Source organism: Colius striatus, chromosome 16, assembly GCF_028858725.1.
Source record: "Colius striatus isolate bColStr4 chromosome 16, bColStr4.1.hap1, whole genome shotgun sequence".
NCBI classification, from domain to species: Eukaryota; Metazoa; Chordata; class Aves; order Coliiformes; family Coliidae; genus Colius; species Colius striatus.
In genome coordinates, this window is record NC_084774.1 from 3,477,719 (window position 1) to 3,491,844 (window position 14,126).

Below are 14,126 nucleotides of genomic sequence, written 5' to 3' on the forward strand. Positions count from 1 at the left end.
GGTCTATGAACAAGCCAAGCCAGAGCTTTACAAGGTTCACCTTGAAGGTGTTAGAGCACAGCTGTTGAGCAGGCAGTATGACCTGTAGAGAGCTAGGAAAGGTCAGAACATGTTCTTCTCTTCTCAAGTTCATAGGTTAATTTTTAAAATAGATAGATCTAAAGCATTCTTTGAAGGTTCCAGCTGGACAGGGCTAACAGTGAGGGTGTGATGTGAACCAGTGTCCCAAGCACCAGTAAAGGAAGGGAGGACATGGTGGTATTTAACATGGCAGAAGATGAACACATCAGATCAATGCTAAAAACCAGCATGACAGGCATTAGAGTGGTGATTCTATGAGAAGGGTATTTCATCATCTCAAAGCTACAATGGATGCTGGGAAAATACTTGCTCAGAAAAAAAAAAAAGAGAAGCATTCTTCAATTGAGAAGGAGGACTGAAAAAATCTCAATTCAAAATTGCAATTCTGGCTATTTTCTTGCCTCAATCTCACAATTGAGTAGGGAATTAACTTCAAAGTGATCATTCTTTCCTTAACACAGAAACATGCTCTTTAATCTCTTCATTCAGACAGGACAAATGCAAACATAACCAACATCCAGCTTCTCCCTGGAGTTGTTATACTGCCTTTGAAAGCGAAGCAGTTCAGCTCCATCATTCAGAGGTAAACGCTATGCAAGCCTGAAAATTCCCATTCACCCAAAAACCTAATACAGGGTTGCTGAATGGTCTCCACTCAGCACAGCTTCAGACTTCAAAAGACTTTTGTCATCTCCTGTCTTCGAAGCCAAAAAGATTCTGGAGCTGCCATAATGCTAACAGCCTCAGCTCTGAATGCAAGCATCATCATTCTTTCCTCTAAAATTTGGAGCCTTCTGTATCTTAGGATTAGAGCTTCAGCTTGTACATACCAACCTCTAAAGTCAGAACCCATATAGTAGATCAATTGCAACATATGTAGTGGAATGCTAAAAGAAAATGAGATAGAAGGGTATGTAACACCCAGACCTGGAAGTCTGTAAGAAGCTTGAGTATATACACAAAGAGAGATTGTTTAAGAAAGGATTAGACCTCAACACAATCAAAGGTGGTTCAAGATGCTCAAAGAGAGAAAACATTAAATAGGTAAGGAATCAACATATTGTTTTTAACTGTTCTGTATCTTGCTTTGCAAAGTTCTTTTTAAACAATAACAGTAAATATAAAAGCTGGGTGTGCAATTCACACATCCCAAGAAACCCAACCACACACCAAACACAATCACAGCACACTGCAACAAACAGTAAAGCTGAAACTAAGGCAAAGATGGCTGGGGAATTCTTTTATACCTTGCTCAGGACAGAAACTGTCCTTTCCACAAGTGATTGTGAACTTCTTAGTTCAGCCATCCTACAGCAATCACAATACCTCTGCAGAAAGCCTATTAGCTGTAGTAACTACTGCATTGCTGAAAGAGATCAGTAACTCCACTTCTTTATGCTCTGGCTAGTGTTGCAGAAGTTTTTTAAAGTTCCAACAATCATGTTGGTGTGAGGCATTTCCATCTACAGAAACAATCCACTGCCTTCATTGGAAATTACTTTGTTTCTCCTGTATTGATGGGATCTGTAGCTCTCACTGTTGTAAATACACTCTTTCATCTGCTGGTTTCCTCCTAAAGACTCATATTCATGATCATCCTTTCATATTAAGAAATCTGATGCATCCTTCCCTGCACGAAAAGCAGGGAAAAAAGCACTACTTTTTAAGGTTGGGGTGTTTTTTCCTCTTGTGACAGAAGTAATATTTTGATGTGAAGAGGATACCTTTCCTGCTGAGACAACAGCTCATACCCAACTACTATATCTCACAAGTCTCCAAGTACCCTGAAATCCGATACCAGACTCCTCACCAACACCTAGCACAGTGACAAATGATGCTTCAAGGGGCTTCTCTTGAATGAAAAACATTTAATAGAATTGTAACCACAGAGTGGGTAAATTAAGAGCAGCTTCAGATTCTGTTTTTCAGGAGAAGTCCATTAATAGCTTCCCTACAATTAAACAGGCAGGAGAAAGATGAGCAGAGGAAAGTTAACAATGAACGTGACTCACCTTTTCTTCTCAATCATTTAGCTATGTGTAAGTAAAAAAGGTAATTTTTAACTGTAATGTCACATGAGCATCATGAGCAACCAACTTGAATATTTGTATATTAAAAAGAAAGAAAGAGTGAACAATGAAAAGCTGCCAGAAAGGTTACAATCACACACAGCTGGTGGTCTGTTACCAACCTATCCACTGCAAGAAAGTTTCCAGTTCACCAAGGCACTCGAGACACGTTCTCAGCATTTCAAGCTCTCTTCTGAGCACTGACAGTCCATAATTAATTTCTATGTAGTTGCCTTAAACCTCCTTGATACTTTTAAACAGAAACTGAAAAGGCTGATAGTTATGACTGCAGGATGTAAAACACAGGGATCAAACACTTTGGGTTGGAAAGGACCTTAAAGATGATCTAGTCCAACGTCCCTGCCATGGGCAGGAGCACTTTCCACTAGACCAGGTTGCTCCAAGCCCCATTGCACCTGCCCTTTAACACTTCCAGGGATGGGGCAGCAACAATCTCCCTGGGCATCCTGTGCCAGAGCCTCACCACTCTCACAGGAATGGATTTCTTCCTAATATCTAATTTAAATCTACCCTCTCTCAGTTTGAAGCCATGACCCCTTGTCTTATCACTACACACTCCTGAAAAAAGTCCCTCTCTGGCTTTCCTGTTGGCCCCTTTAGTGACTGGAAGGCCTCTCTAAGGTCTCCCCAGAGCCTTCTCTTCTAAAGGCCAAACAACCCGAACTCTCTCAGTCTGTCTCCACAGCAGAGGTGCTCCAGCCCTCTGATCACCTTCATGGCCTCATCCAGACTCACTCCAACAGCTCCATGTCCTTTTGATGCTGAGAGCCCCAGAGATACATGCAGGACTGGAGGTAGAGTCTAATGACAGTGCAGTAGAGGGGGACAATCCCCTCCCTCAACCTGCTGGTCACACCTCTTTTGATCCAGCCCAGGACATGGTTGGCTCTCTGGGCTACGAGCACATGTTGCCGAGTCCTGCAGAGCTTCTTGGCAACCAACACTTCCATGTCCCTCTCCTCTGGGTTGCTCTCAGTCCATTCTCTGCCCAGTCTGTATTTGCGCTTGGGTCTGCCTCAACACAAGTGCAGAGTCCCACGTGCCCACCTCTCAAGGTCCTTCTGGATGCCAACCCTTCCCCCCTCAGTGTGTCAACCACATCATGCAGCTCAGTGCATCAGCAAACTCGCTGAGGGTGCACCTGATCTTACCGTCCTGTCACTGACAAAGATGTTAAACAGCACCAGTCCCAATCCCAGTCCCCAAGGAACATCACTCCTCATTGCTCTCCACTTGGATGTTGAATCATTGACCACAACCCTTTCATTGTGACCATTCAGCCAGTTCCTTTTCCACCAAGTGGTCCATCTGGCAAATCCTTGTCTCTCCAACTTAGACACAAGGACGTCATGTGGGACAGTGTCAAATGCTTTGCTCAAGTCCAGGTAGATGACATCAGGCATTCTCCCCTTATCCACCAATGCACTACCACCACAGAAGGCCAACAAACTTGTCAGGCATGATCTGCCCTTAGTAAAGCCATGCTGGCTGTCACCAATCGCCTCCTTTTTGTCCCCATGTGCCTTAGCATAGTTTTCAGGAGGATCTTCTCAACAATCTTGATGGATACAGAGGTGAGACTGACTGGCCTGTACTTACCCTTGTCTTTTTTCCTCCTTTTTAAAAGTGGAGGGTTTCTCCCTTTCCAGTCAGTGGGAACTTCAACAGACTACCATGACTTCTCAAATGTGATGGATAGTGGCTTAGCAACTTCATCCACTATTTCCCTCAGGACCCACAGATGTATCTCATCAGGTCCCACAGATTTCTACACTTACAGGTTCCTTAGATGGTCTCAAACTTCATCTTCTACAGCAGGTTTTCTAGCAGGGGACAATCTAGCACATTGATCAAGCAGGAACACATCCAACTAGAAATAGCAGCATGAGTCAGAGAAAAAGGGATCTAAAGTGTTAATTCTGTATTTTGACTCTACTTAGTAAGCAAGCTAGAAATCTAATGGGGAGGAAAAGTAATACTAGCCAAATAATTGCTATTCCTCCCTTCCTTTTATATAGAAATAAATAAATAAAAGAGAATTGGTAGCTGCAAGACCCCAGACTGACCTCCAGCATTGAAAACCCAAGAACTTGAGTTAATCGTTATCACCCTTTACACCCAGCAGCAATATACTAGAAAGTCCCATTACTGCTATCTTTCTGCAAGGTGTAAGGTAGCATGAAATATGTGAAATTACCTTGTCCACACTTTTCAAATCTAAGTGTAATCCTCGGCAGGTTGAAATGCATTCATTTGTGTTTTGCCAGCACTTTTGCTTCAATCAGTTGCTCTGTTTGTTGGGAACTTTCTCAAAAATAGTTAATAGGTAAATATCATTTATTCCACCAATTTTTTAATCAAATCTTTTATCTGAAGACCAGAAATTAATAAAAATCACTGAAGTATTTTTAATGCTTTAGGATTGATGATGCTATGACAAGACAGCTTGTTTGGAGCGTGATGCCTATTTTCTCCTTTAAGTTGTCTGATGGGATAAGGCATCTCAGAACTGCAGAACAGACAACAAGGCTTATTCCCTTTTCTACAGAGATCTACCCTACAGGACTAATTCACAGAAAAGTCAGGGAAAGCAAAGGAGAAGGTCTACCACCCAGCAGTGCTTTCCCTTTCATTATTGTTGTTCTTTGGAGAGTCCTTCTGTTCCCTTTAAATGAAGTAAGAAGGAACATGACATAGATAAAGCATGAAAGACAAGTTACTAACCAAAGCAGCAAGGAAGATTCCTTCTCCCCACAGAGAATCTTGCAGTTACTCAGTTCAAGTAACTGCAATTAAAGATAAATTAAAATCCCAAATATTTTACCAGGTTAATCACACCTTCATGTAAAGAAAAGCTGTTTCTCAGAGTCTTGAGAGAGAGAAAAAATATCCCTGAGATACCTCCTCACTGCTCCTAGCCATTACAGCTTTCTTCAATATCAGCGAAGCCTCCTTCCCCCATGACTTCCAGTCAGCTGAAATGCAGTTAACAGGAGCTGTCCGTAAACCAAAGCACAGCCACAACTGGTACCCAAGATGCATCAGGTAGGCTGGAGACAATTCACAGAATCTCAAGGGCTGGAAGGGACCTCAAAAGATCATCCATTTTAACTCCCTTGCCAGAGCAGGACCACCTAGAGTCACACAGGAACTCTTCCAGGTGGGTTTGGAATGTCTCCAGAGAAGGAGGCTCCACAGCCCATCTGGGCAGCCCCTGCCAGTGCTCCCTCACCTCAAGGGGGAAGAAATTTCTCTTTATGTTTCTTTGAAACCTCTTCTGTTCCAGCTTGTACCCATTGTCTTGTCATTGGCCATCACTGAGAACAGCCTGGCTCCATCCTCCTCACATCCATCCTTGATGTATTTGTAAACATTACTGAGGTCATCCCTCAATCTCCTCTTTTCCAAGCTACAGAGCCCCAGCTCCCTCAGCCTTTCATCACAAGGCAGATGCTCCACTCCATCATCTTTGTGGCCCTGTGCTGAACTCTTTCCAGCAGCTCCCTGTCCCTCTGGAACTGAGGGGCAAAACCAAGGATTCCAAAAACAAGAAAGGAAGAAGCAGCTTTCCAGAACACTCTTCATCCTTAGAAAACTGAAGGATATTTACTTAAGTACCTTCTGCTTCAAAAAGACCATTCTTTAGTCTTTTTCCATTTATTATTGCATTTGTATCTTGTATCATCAGCAACATCATACTTAGAAATCTATACATTAATAACAAGTCCAAGCAAACTCATCCTGTGCCTACTTCTCTACCAGTCTCAAGTGAAATTTCAGTGAGGGTAAAACCACAACTCTTGGACTCGTACTTGCCTCTGAAGGAAAACCAAATGAAACCCCAAAACAAACAAATCCCACAAATGACATACTCAAGGAATTCCTGAAACTCAACTTGGTGGTGTGGTGGGAAAGCCATAATGATTTCCCATGTGGCTACCATCAAGATAAAGTTTAACACAGTACTCCCTGTTATCTTACCCAGAAACAGAAGGGCTGCTGAAGAAAGAGATACAGAAAGTTTGAAAACAAAAAAATCGATTGAATTGTCAATACACCATTAGTTTTTGAACTTTCCCTGTTGCCTTGTATTCTTCCTGGATATATTCATTCTAATTTATACCTTGTTGAGTAATGTGAACATGAGCACCAAGGAATGCAAGTGCTGGTGCAAGTCTGTGTGGCACTCGGTGCAACTCTGAAAACTGGATCCTGTATATAACACACACATTAATCAGTCCTTAAGGAAATGGCTTCATTTCCCAGCTCTACTTTGGAGGTTAAAGAGAAGAAGGAAATGTTTCCTTTTGAAACAACACACAGAGATTAGGCTAACTGCCTTCCTATCTGCCCCATCCCCTTCACAGAAAGATATTAAGTTGGATTGAGAGAAGAGAAAGTAGAGTTAAAGCTCTTGTGGAGAGTGAATGAGTGTTTGTAATCTCTTTGTCTCCCCTTTTTCCAACACACCCATCTAATGACTAAAGTTGAGTTAAAGCAACTGCTATTGGACTACACTGAAGTAGACTATTAAAGCAATGACAAGTTCAAGTAATTATCAGCCAGATGTGAACACCAAGGAAGGGAGTATGACATTCCCTACACCATTGTGACTGCAAGGAAAGAAAGCAATGCAAGTGGCTTTTTCAGCAACTCTACAATCATAAAGCCATTCTCCCCCATTCAGCAGTTTCAAAGGCAGCATAACCTTCATAAACGTTTCTCATGCACACACACACAACCCGCTCTGTGCTGGTGGAGTGTTCAAAAGAGCATCATCATATGCTTTATCAAACCTATACTTAACTTCTCATGGTACAGTACATGCAAATTCTGCAGACTAAACCTATTTGTGTAAACTGAAAGAAATGGAGAAGGAGATAGCAGGCAGCCTGAGGGGAACTCTCATTATCACAGCTTCACTGATACTGTTGGAAGCTCCACCAAGAGACTTTCTCCTTTTTGCAAGGTGATAACTTTGAGGACCTTGATTAATGTGCGTTACTCAGGCAGATGAATCCAAATCTACCCAGCAACTTCTGTGACATGGATGAGTCTGATAAGCAGCTGGAAGGCATGAAAATTCCTATCTGAACTTATCAACACATACTAGAACAGTAAAATCCAAACCGTACCTATACCACAGCTGAACTTATCTCCTAAATGGTTCCAAGGGAGGGAATGGACTTGGTCTTCCAGCCACTCTGATGGCAAATGAGGACAGCTACAGTACAGTGTCTGCTTTTCATATCAACACCCTCTCAACCTTCCAAGTAAAATGCAGACACCTGAGTACCACCACAGAAACAATGGCTGTGTTACCCAATGATGGCAAGGATACTATGTTAGTTATGACAAATACATTTGTCATGAATATGCTGGGGTGCAGAACTCTCCATGCATCAGGCATGAAAGTAAACTTTAAAAACATAAACAAATCAACAAATAAAAACTTTAAAGAATCTCTTCATATCCATCACCTCTCTCAGTAATTGCTGTATATGAAGAGAAAGCCTTGAGCTTGTAAGCATCCTAAACAATTACATCGAAAGCACCTTTATTCCTTGGTGGTCTTCAAGACCCACCTGGACACATTCTTGTGCAACCTGATCTAGGTTGACCTACTTCTGCAGGGGTTTGGACTAGATGATCTCTAAAGGTCCCTTCCAACCCCTACCATTCTGTGATTCTATGATTTTTTTATCTCCTCCCAGGACCAAGATCTTTAGAGTACCATATGTGTAATACCATATTATATACTTTCATACCTACATTGCACTTGCTTTATTCAAGGCAACCTATGCAGGGCCTGATGTGATATTTTTAGGACCAGCTCCAGCCCAAGATCAGGCTCAGCAGTAGAATAGAGATGGTTTTTATTTCTTACTATTTTTAAGCTCCAGAAAGCCCTTCCTGCTGTTTAACAATTAACTGCAACTATTCTGGACAAAGCTCCAATAATAAATACTGAGATAGTCAAAATACCTTCAAAAGTTTTTGTTGATGAGTCTCCCTTTTAATTGTTAATACTGGAGAAGCTTAAATATATACATTTGTTTAGCATGTTTTTCACACATGAGTATCTCAACTCAGATAACCTGACAGGGAGTTTTGAGATGGTTTTTTGTTTGGTGTTTGTACAGGCAGGTTTTTTTTCTGTTTTGTGGGGTTTTTAAAATTCCATTGTCTTCTGAGGCAATGACTTAGATCACTAGAGCAGTTTCCACCGTGTACCTGGTGAGTTGCTAAACAGATGGCACAATTACAGTGACAAGCATCATAGCAGAAACAACCTAGAGAAAAAAACAGTGAGCAACTCAGAAAAAGAAACCACCTCTCCCTCTGGTGTTACTGAAGGCATCAGCTTCACACATCTAAAAACCTCAAGAAAAGAGTGACTGATAAAAGACAAGCTGTCCCAAATATCACAAGGATGACAGAAAGCCACTCAGTTAAGAGACAGGCTGTTTTTTATCTGTGTTGACTAACCAAACATTTTGAAAATCAACTGACACAAAACTGAAGAGAACTAGAAGATATCCTCTGAGCTCAGAGAGGCTCTGTTGAGCACTCCTAACTTGCAGAACAAACCCTAAGAACATGCCACGAGCCTGTAAAGAATTTGCATCAGGTGGCAACAAAATAACTTTGAGGGACTTCCTGAAGAGTGAAAAATCTCAGAATTAGCTCATGAAAAATAGGTTATAGATGCTGTAATAATCCCTCTTTATCAGCTCTCCATGGATTCCCACCACATATTGACTAATGAATTTAGGCATAAAGAGTATATGAAAGGAATCAGGGAAAAAACCCAATTGCAAACAAATCTCTATAAACACACACACACATAGAGGGTTTAAAATGTAACTCACTACCTTTCATACAATGGCAGGCATCCCAGAAGGACACTATCATTAATGCAGACCTTAAATGATAAGGTTCCAGTCAATTTCCACAGTATTTTAAACAATCTTTTACATAAGCAAAACCTACATTTAGTTCAGAATATGAGTAACTGCCACGCAGATTTACTTAGAAGAAAATTACAGACGAGAAGCTTTTCATTCCTGTGTGATCAGTACAGTAAGACAGAATCTCTGAGCTTTTTGAAAACCTCCCTGTATGAAATTGTATTAAATTACTGCATGTGCAACAGTGAGAGATAAGAAATAGAGAGGAGCTATTTCCACTGGAGCACCAAAAGATGGCACGGTGTACAGATGGAAATGATAGGTTTCTCTGGCTTGACTATTGTGATTCTAGAGTGCAAAGAAAAGAAGAAATGTATTGTCATTTATACAAGCCTTGCAACAGAGTCAGAAAACAGAAAAGTATTAGCATACACAGCAAATAACTGTCTACAGAAAAGCATTGTCACTGCACTACAAAGGTATCTCCTGCCACTAAGCAGACTGTAATAACTTGAAACTAATAAAGTTGTGATTTTTGTACAAGATTTCCAGTAATTGCTTTACAATAATCACTCCTGTTAGTAATTGCTTTCAATTTACTCTTCTTAGTAATGACAGACAAGGGGAGGACTTGGAGAGGGCAGCAGAAGGTGGTGTGGTTACTTTCATTGATCATTTCATTTGCTGAAATAGCTACGTATTGTTCCAACTTAAGATGTAGGAGTAGTACATGTATTTCAAAGCAAAAGTTCTCTTTCTGTGTCCATCAAACACTATCATTCAGTACTGAGAAATGTAAATAACTCTTTCCTTTCTCAACACTGCAATAAAACATCTTATGCACAGGGAAACGAATAGATCTTTACACAAAAAAGATACACTTTTAAACCTTTATAGGAAGAAATCCCCTATGTTGTTAATGCTCAACTGATCAAGACAATATATGTGAGAAGCAGAGCATTAGCTTGAATTGAGTAGGTTTAGGGGCAGGACTATCAATTGAGCAAAACCTCAATTACAGACTAATTTAATGTATACCCAAGTACATTATTGCAATTCAATAAATATCTCTTCAGAATTAAACAATTCCAATTTGCTTTCATTTCAGCCTGTGTGCATGCATTACAAATTTGCTATTATCCACACTAAAATTAGTCAGTCTGGTTGGAAGCACTCACCCGTGCAATCCCAGTGTGTCACACACAGTGCTGCATCAAACTAACCTTAAATGAACCACTTACCTGCTTACTAAACAGAAGCAAGGAGAAGAGGAATCAGAGAATCATTAGGGTTGGAAAAGACCTTTAAGATCATCAGGCCCAACCACACCCCTCACGCTGCCAAGCCCTTCACTAAACTAAACACATTGCTCAGCATCTCAGCTATGTGTGTTTGAACATCTCCAGGGATGGGCACTCCCTCACCTCCCCAGGCAGCTCGTTCCAATGCTTGACAAACCTCTCAGTGAAGAAGTTTTTCCTTATGTCCAATCTAAACTATCCCTGGTGCAACTTAAACTCATTTCCTCGTACTCAATCACTTGTTATTGGAGAGAAGAGACGGAGTGCACCTTCTTCTCAGCAATAAGTCTACTAACCCAGCAATAAGTCTAATAACGTCTCTCCCAGTGGACATCCTACAATTCATGTTTATATAATTTATTCTTCTATTTTTTCCCCTTCTTATATCAGTAAACATGAAAGTCTCAGTCACGTCCTCAACTTGGTTATTTTCTGATATCTGGCTGGAAGATTGTGTTCAACTCCTCCTCCAGGTTTGAACAAGATGCAAGATCGCTGAGTGGGAATTAAAAGCACTTGGCATCTAATAGGAGCATTCTCTTTGTGATTTGTATAGTCTGGATATCTGCATCACCCAGCACTCTATATTTCAGGCATTCTAAAGGCATCAGTATACTTATCATGAAGTGACAGAGTAAGTTGGCAGAAAGCACTACAGCAGACAAAAGAGATCTTATTTCTCCAGTAACCCTCCACTTTCACAGTGAAAGCAAACATTTAGATAACAAAATTATTCTTAGTGAGCAGACCCACATTCCACTCCAACTTGATGTTGCCTCCACCTCAACTGCAGAACGTCTCAGGAGCAACTTTGCCACCTTCTGATCTCTCCACCTAAGAGGTAGTGAGCATCCCTGTGGTGCAGCTCAGAGTAAGTTAACAAAAGAAAAGGCAGCACAGTAAATAGCACACATCTCATGGAGGTAGGATTAAGACACAGCTCTATGTGTCAGGCACAGAATCAGCTCTTGAATGGCAATAAATAACAGGCTAAAGCCCCAGCATCATTCAAGAACTACTGATGTTTTACTGTATGCTCCAGGACATCAGCAGAATCAATCCTGTCCTTTACTCCCAGCAGCCATGAGCAAACTCTTCTGATCTGCAATGCTCAACCATAAGATTACTGACGCCTGATAAAATACTGTAAAGGAAGGCAGACGAAGCTGGCTGACAGACAAACTGTTCTGTTGGCTACATTAAAAGTATCCATAGATACCATGCATTGCTGCAAAAGCTTATCAAGAGGGCTGTATGCAAAGTTTTGAATCAAACATTTGTTTTAAGGAAATTATTGAAATTCATGTCATTTTTCCCCTTTTGCTCTTACTCGATTATGGATGAAAGAAGCAGGTCCAACAGGATGTCAACTTTTATACATGGAAGCCAGTTGGGAGGAAATACTCATGTTGCATAGACCTGCTGCTTTGGTGCAACCTACCTTTGACTATTAACTCTGCATAATTGGAAACTCCAGATCCACCATCGGAACGAATGACACAGCGGTACTTGCTGATGCTGCGCTGAGAGGTGTCAGCCACACTGACAGTCGCAGAGAAGCGCCTGTGGTTGACCACTCGGGTGACCATTAATGCTGTGTCCCTTCCATTCCACTGCTGTAAAGGCAGAGAAGAATAATCTAGAGTTATGAAGACACAGATTATGCACACATATATAATTCATTTTTGTTACACCTTCACAGTCACATCACAGAATCACAGAATCTTAAGGGCTGGAAGGGACCTTGGAAGCTCATCCAGTGCAATCCCCCTGCCAGAGCAGCACCACCTAGAGCAGGGCACACAAGGACTCATCCAGGTGGGTTTGGAATGTCTCCAGAGAAAGAGGCTTCACAGCTCATCTGGGCAGCCCCTGCCAGGGCTCCCTCACCTCAACAGGGAAGAAATTCTTCCTTGTATTTCTTTGGAACCTCCACTGTTCCAGCCTGTACCTATTGCCCCTTGTCCTCTCATTGGACATCACTGAGAACAGCCTGGCTCCATCCTCCTCACATCCACCCTTTTATTTGTAAACATTAATGAGGTCATCCCTCAGTCTCCTCTTTTCCAAGCTACAGAGCCCCAGCTCCCTCAGCCTTTCATCACAAGGGAGAAGCTCCACTCCCTTCAGTATCTTTATGCAAGTACTTTTTTTCAAGAGAAGCCTGCCAGTCATCCCCTTGAACAATCTACAAGGTTGTATGAACTAAGGCTTAAATATTCTTACACATATATTTAAGTTTTATTTCATCTTTGAAATGTATTTGAGCATTTGATGTATTATACATATACATACTACACATATAACAACATATGTGTTGAAAAAGCTGGAGGGTGCAGACTCTGCAATCAGATATACTGAATTTAAAGACCTTGCTAGGATATGAGAATATGGCAGCTGAATGACTTTATACCCCTGGGTAACTGCTACAAATGCACAAGTTTCATAAACTTGGCATTTTCAGATGTAAAACTTTGATCCTGGACCGACTTCAATAAACCAGTTGGATAAGCAGATACTCTTATATGTCCAGCATTCCTAATTAACCTTTCTACCAATGCCTGACTACATTTTCCCACCTGGAAAAAGGACAGATGAAGAATTAGATTGAAATGGAAGTTCTCCACAGCATGAACACCTGAACTTGCTCAGATAGTCTAGGAATTTTTAAGGAAAACACTCTGCTATTTTGCTAATTTCCTGTCATCAGGTTTTGGGGGTGTTTCCAAGGTTATTTTCATTAAATGTTTCAATTCTACAGAATGGAAAGCAGGTTTTCACTAGCAAAAATAACGATTTCCTCCCATATCTCCTCAATGAAAAAGATTCACACCACTTCAGGTCAGAAGTGATTTTACACACTAGTTGTAACTGTGGAAAGATTTAACTGAAAGAACTAGGAAAAAAAGAGAAAAAGCTAAAAAGCTATCTCAGTACACCAGAGGTTAATGAATACCAGATTAATTTTTAGGAGAACAGCTGTGATGATAGTACAGTTAAAGTGACTGTCAGGTCATTTTTATATGATGCTGATGACACTGCTCAGTAGCTCAAGTCTTTTTCCTAGTACTTTCATTTCTATGATTAAGTAAACTGATTCCTTCCCTAGTATCTAAATTAGATGTGAAACTGTTATTTCTTCCAAGTTATTTAAAATGTCTGAAGTCAATAAAAAAGGTTAAGAAAATTTGTTATTCAACTATGTATGCCTTAGCAACCATAACAAAGACCATTCTTGTTTGCTTCAGATATTATAAACATGAGTATCAGACTCTCAGTCACATCAGTCCAAACTGAGAAGAAAAACCTGTTGACTGGCTTAAATGTTCTAAAAGTTTATGTTGGCCTTATGTATGTGCACAGTACATATAGCAAGAGAATCTTCCTGACTTGTTTGGAGCATCAGGTGTTTAATGGCAGGGAAGAGTGCCAGTAAAGTGAAGAGCACAACTCTTCCAAAAGCTTCTAGAAGAGCTCTATGTATAGTGCTTGGTAATGTTCAGAGACCACAAATCACAGCACTAAAGGGTGGAAGAAGTAATTTTGTCCTTCAATGACAAACACAGCCTCCACAACTTCAGTTTGATATATGTTCCATTTCTAAGCCTAGAACTGGAAACGAGTTCCTAAGGTTGCTACTACACCCACCTGAATAGCACAACACAGTCTTTCACGTCTCGCCAGTGTGGTGAAAATATAGACCTCAAGGGGGGAGTTTTGGTCTCTTAGTGAGTGACTAAAAC

The 14,126-nt window shown here is 40.9% G+C and overlaps 1 protein-coding gene across 1 annotated transcript in view; it reads right to left on the minus strand.

Annotated features, from left to right (window-relative positions):
• PTPRT (protein tyrosine phosphatase receptor type T) overlaps positions 1-14,126 on the minus strand; it is a 475,736-nt gene that overhangs the window by 265,665 nt on the left and 195,945 nt on the right. Inside the window, exon 6 of the mRNA XM_062008833.1 lies at positions 11,825-11,999. Coding sequence (XP_061864817.1) covers positions 11,825-11,999 — 175 coding nt within the window. The remainder of the gene's footprint in view (positions 1-11,824; positions 12,000-14,126) is intronic.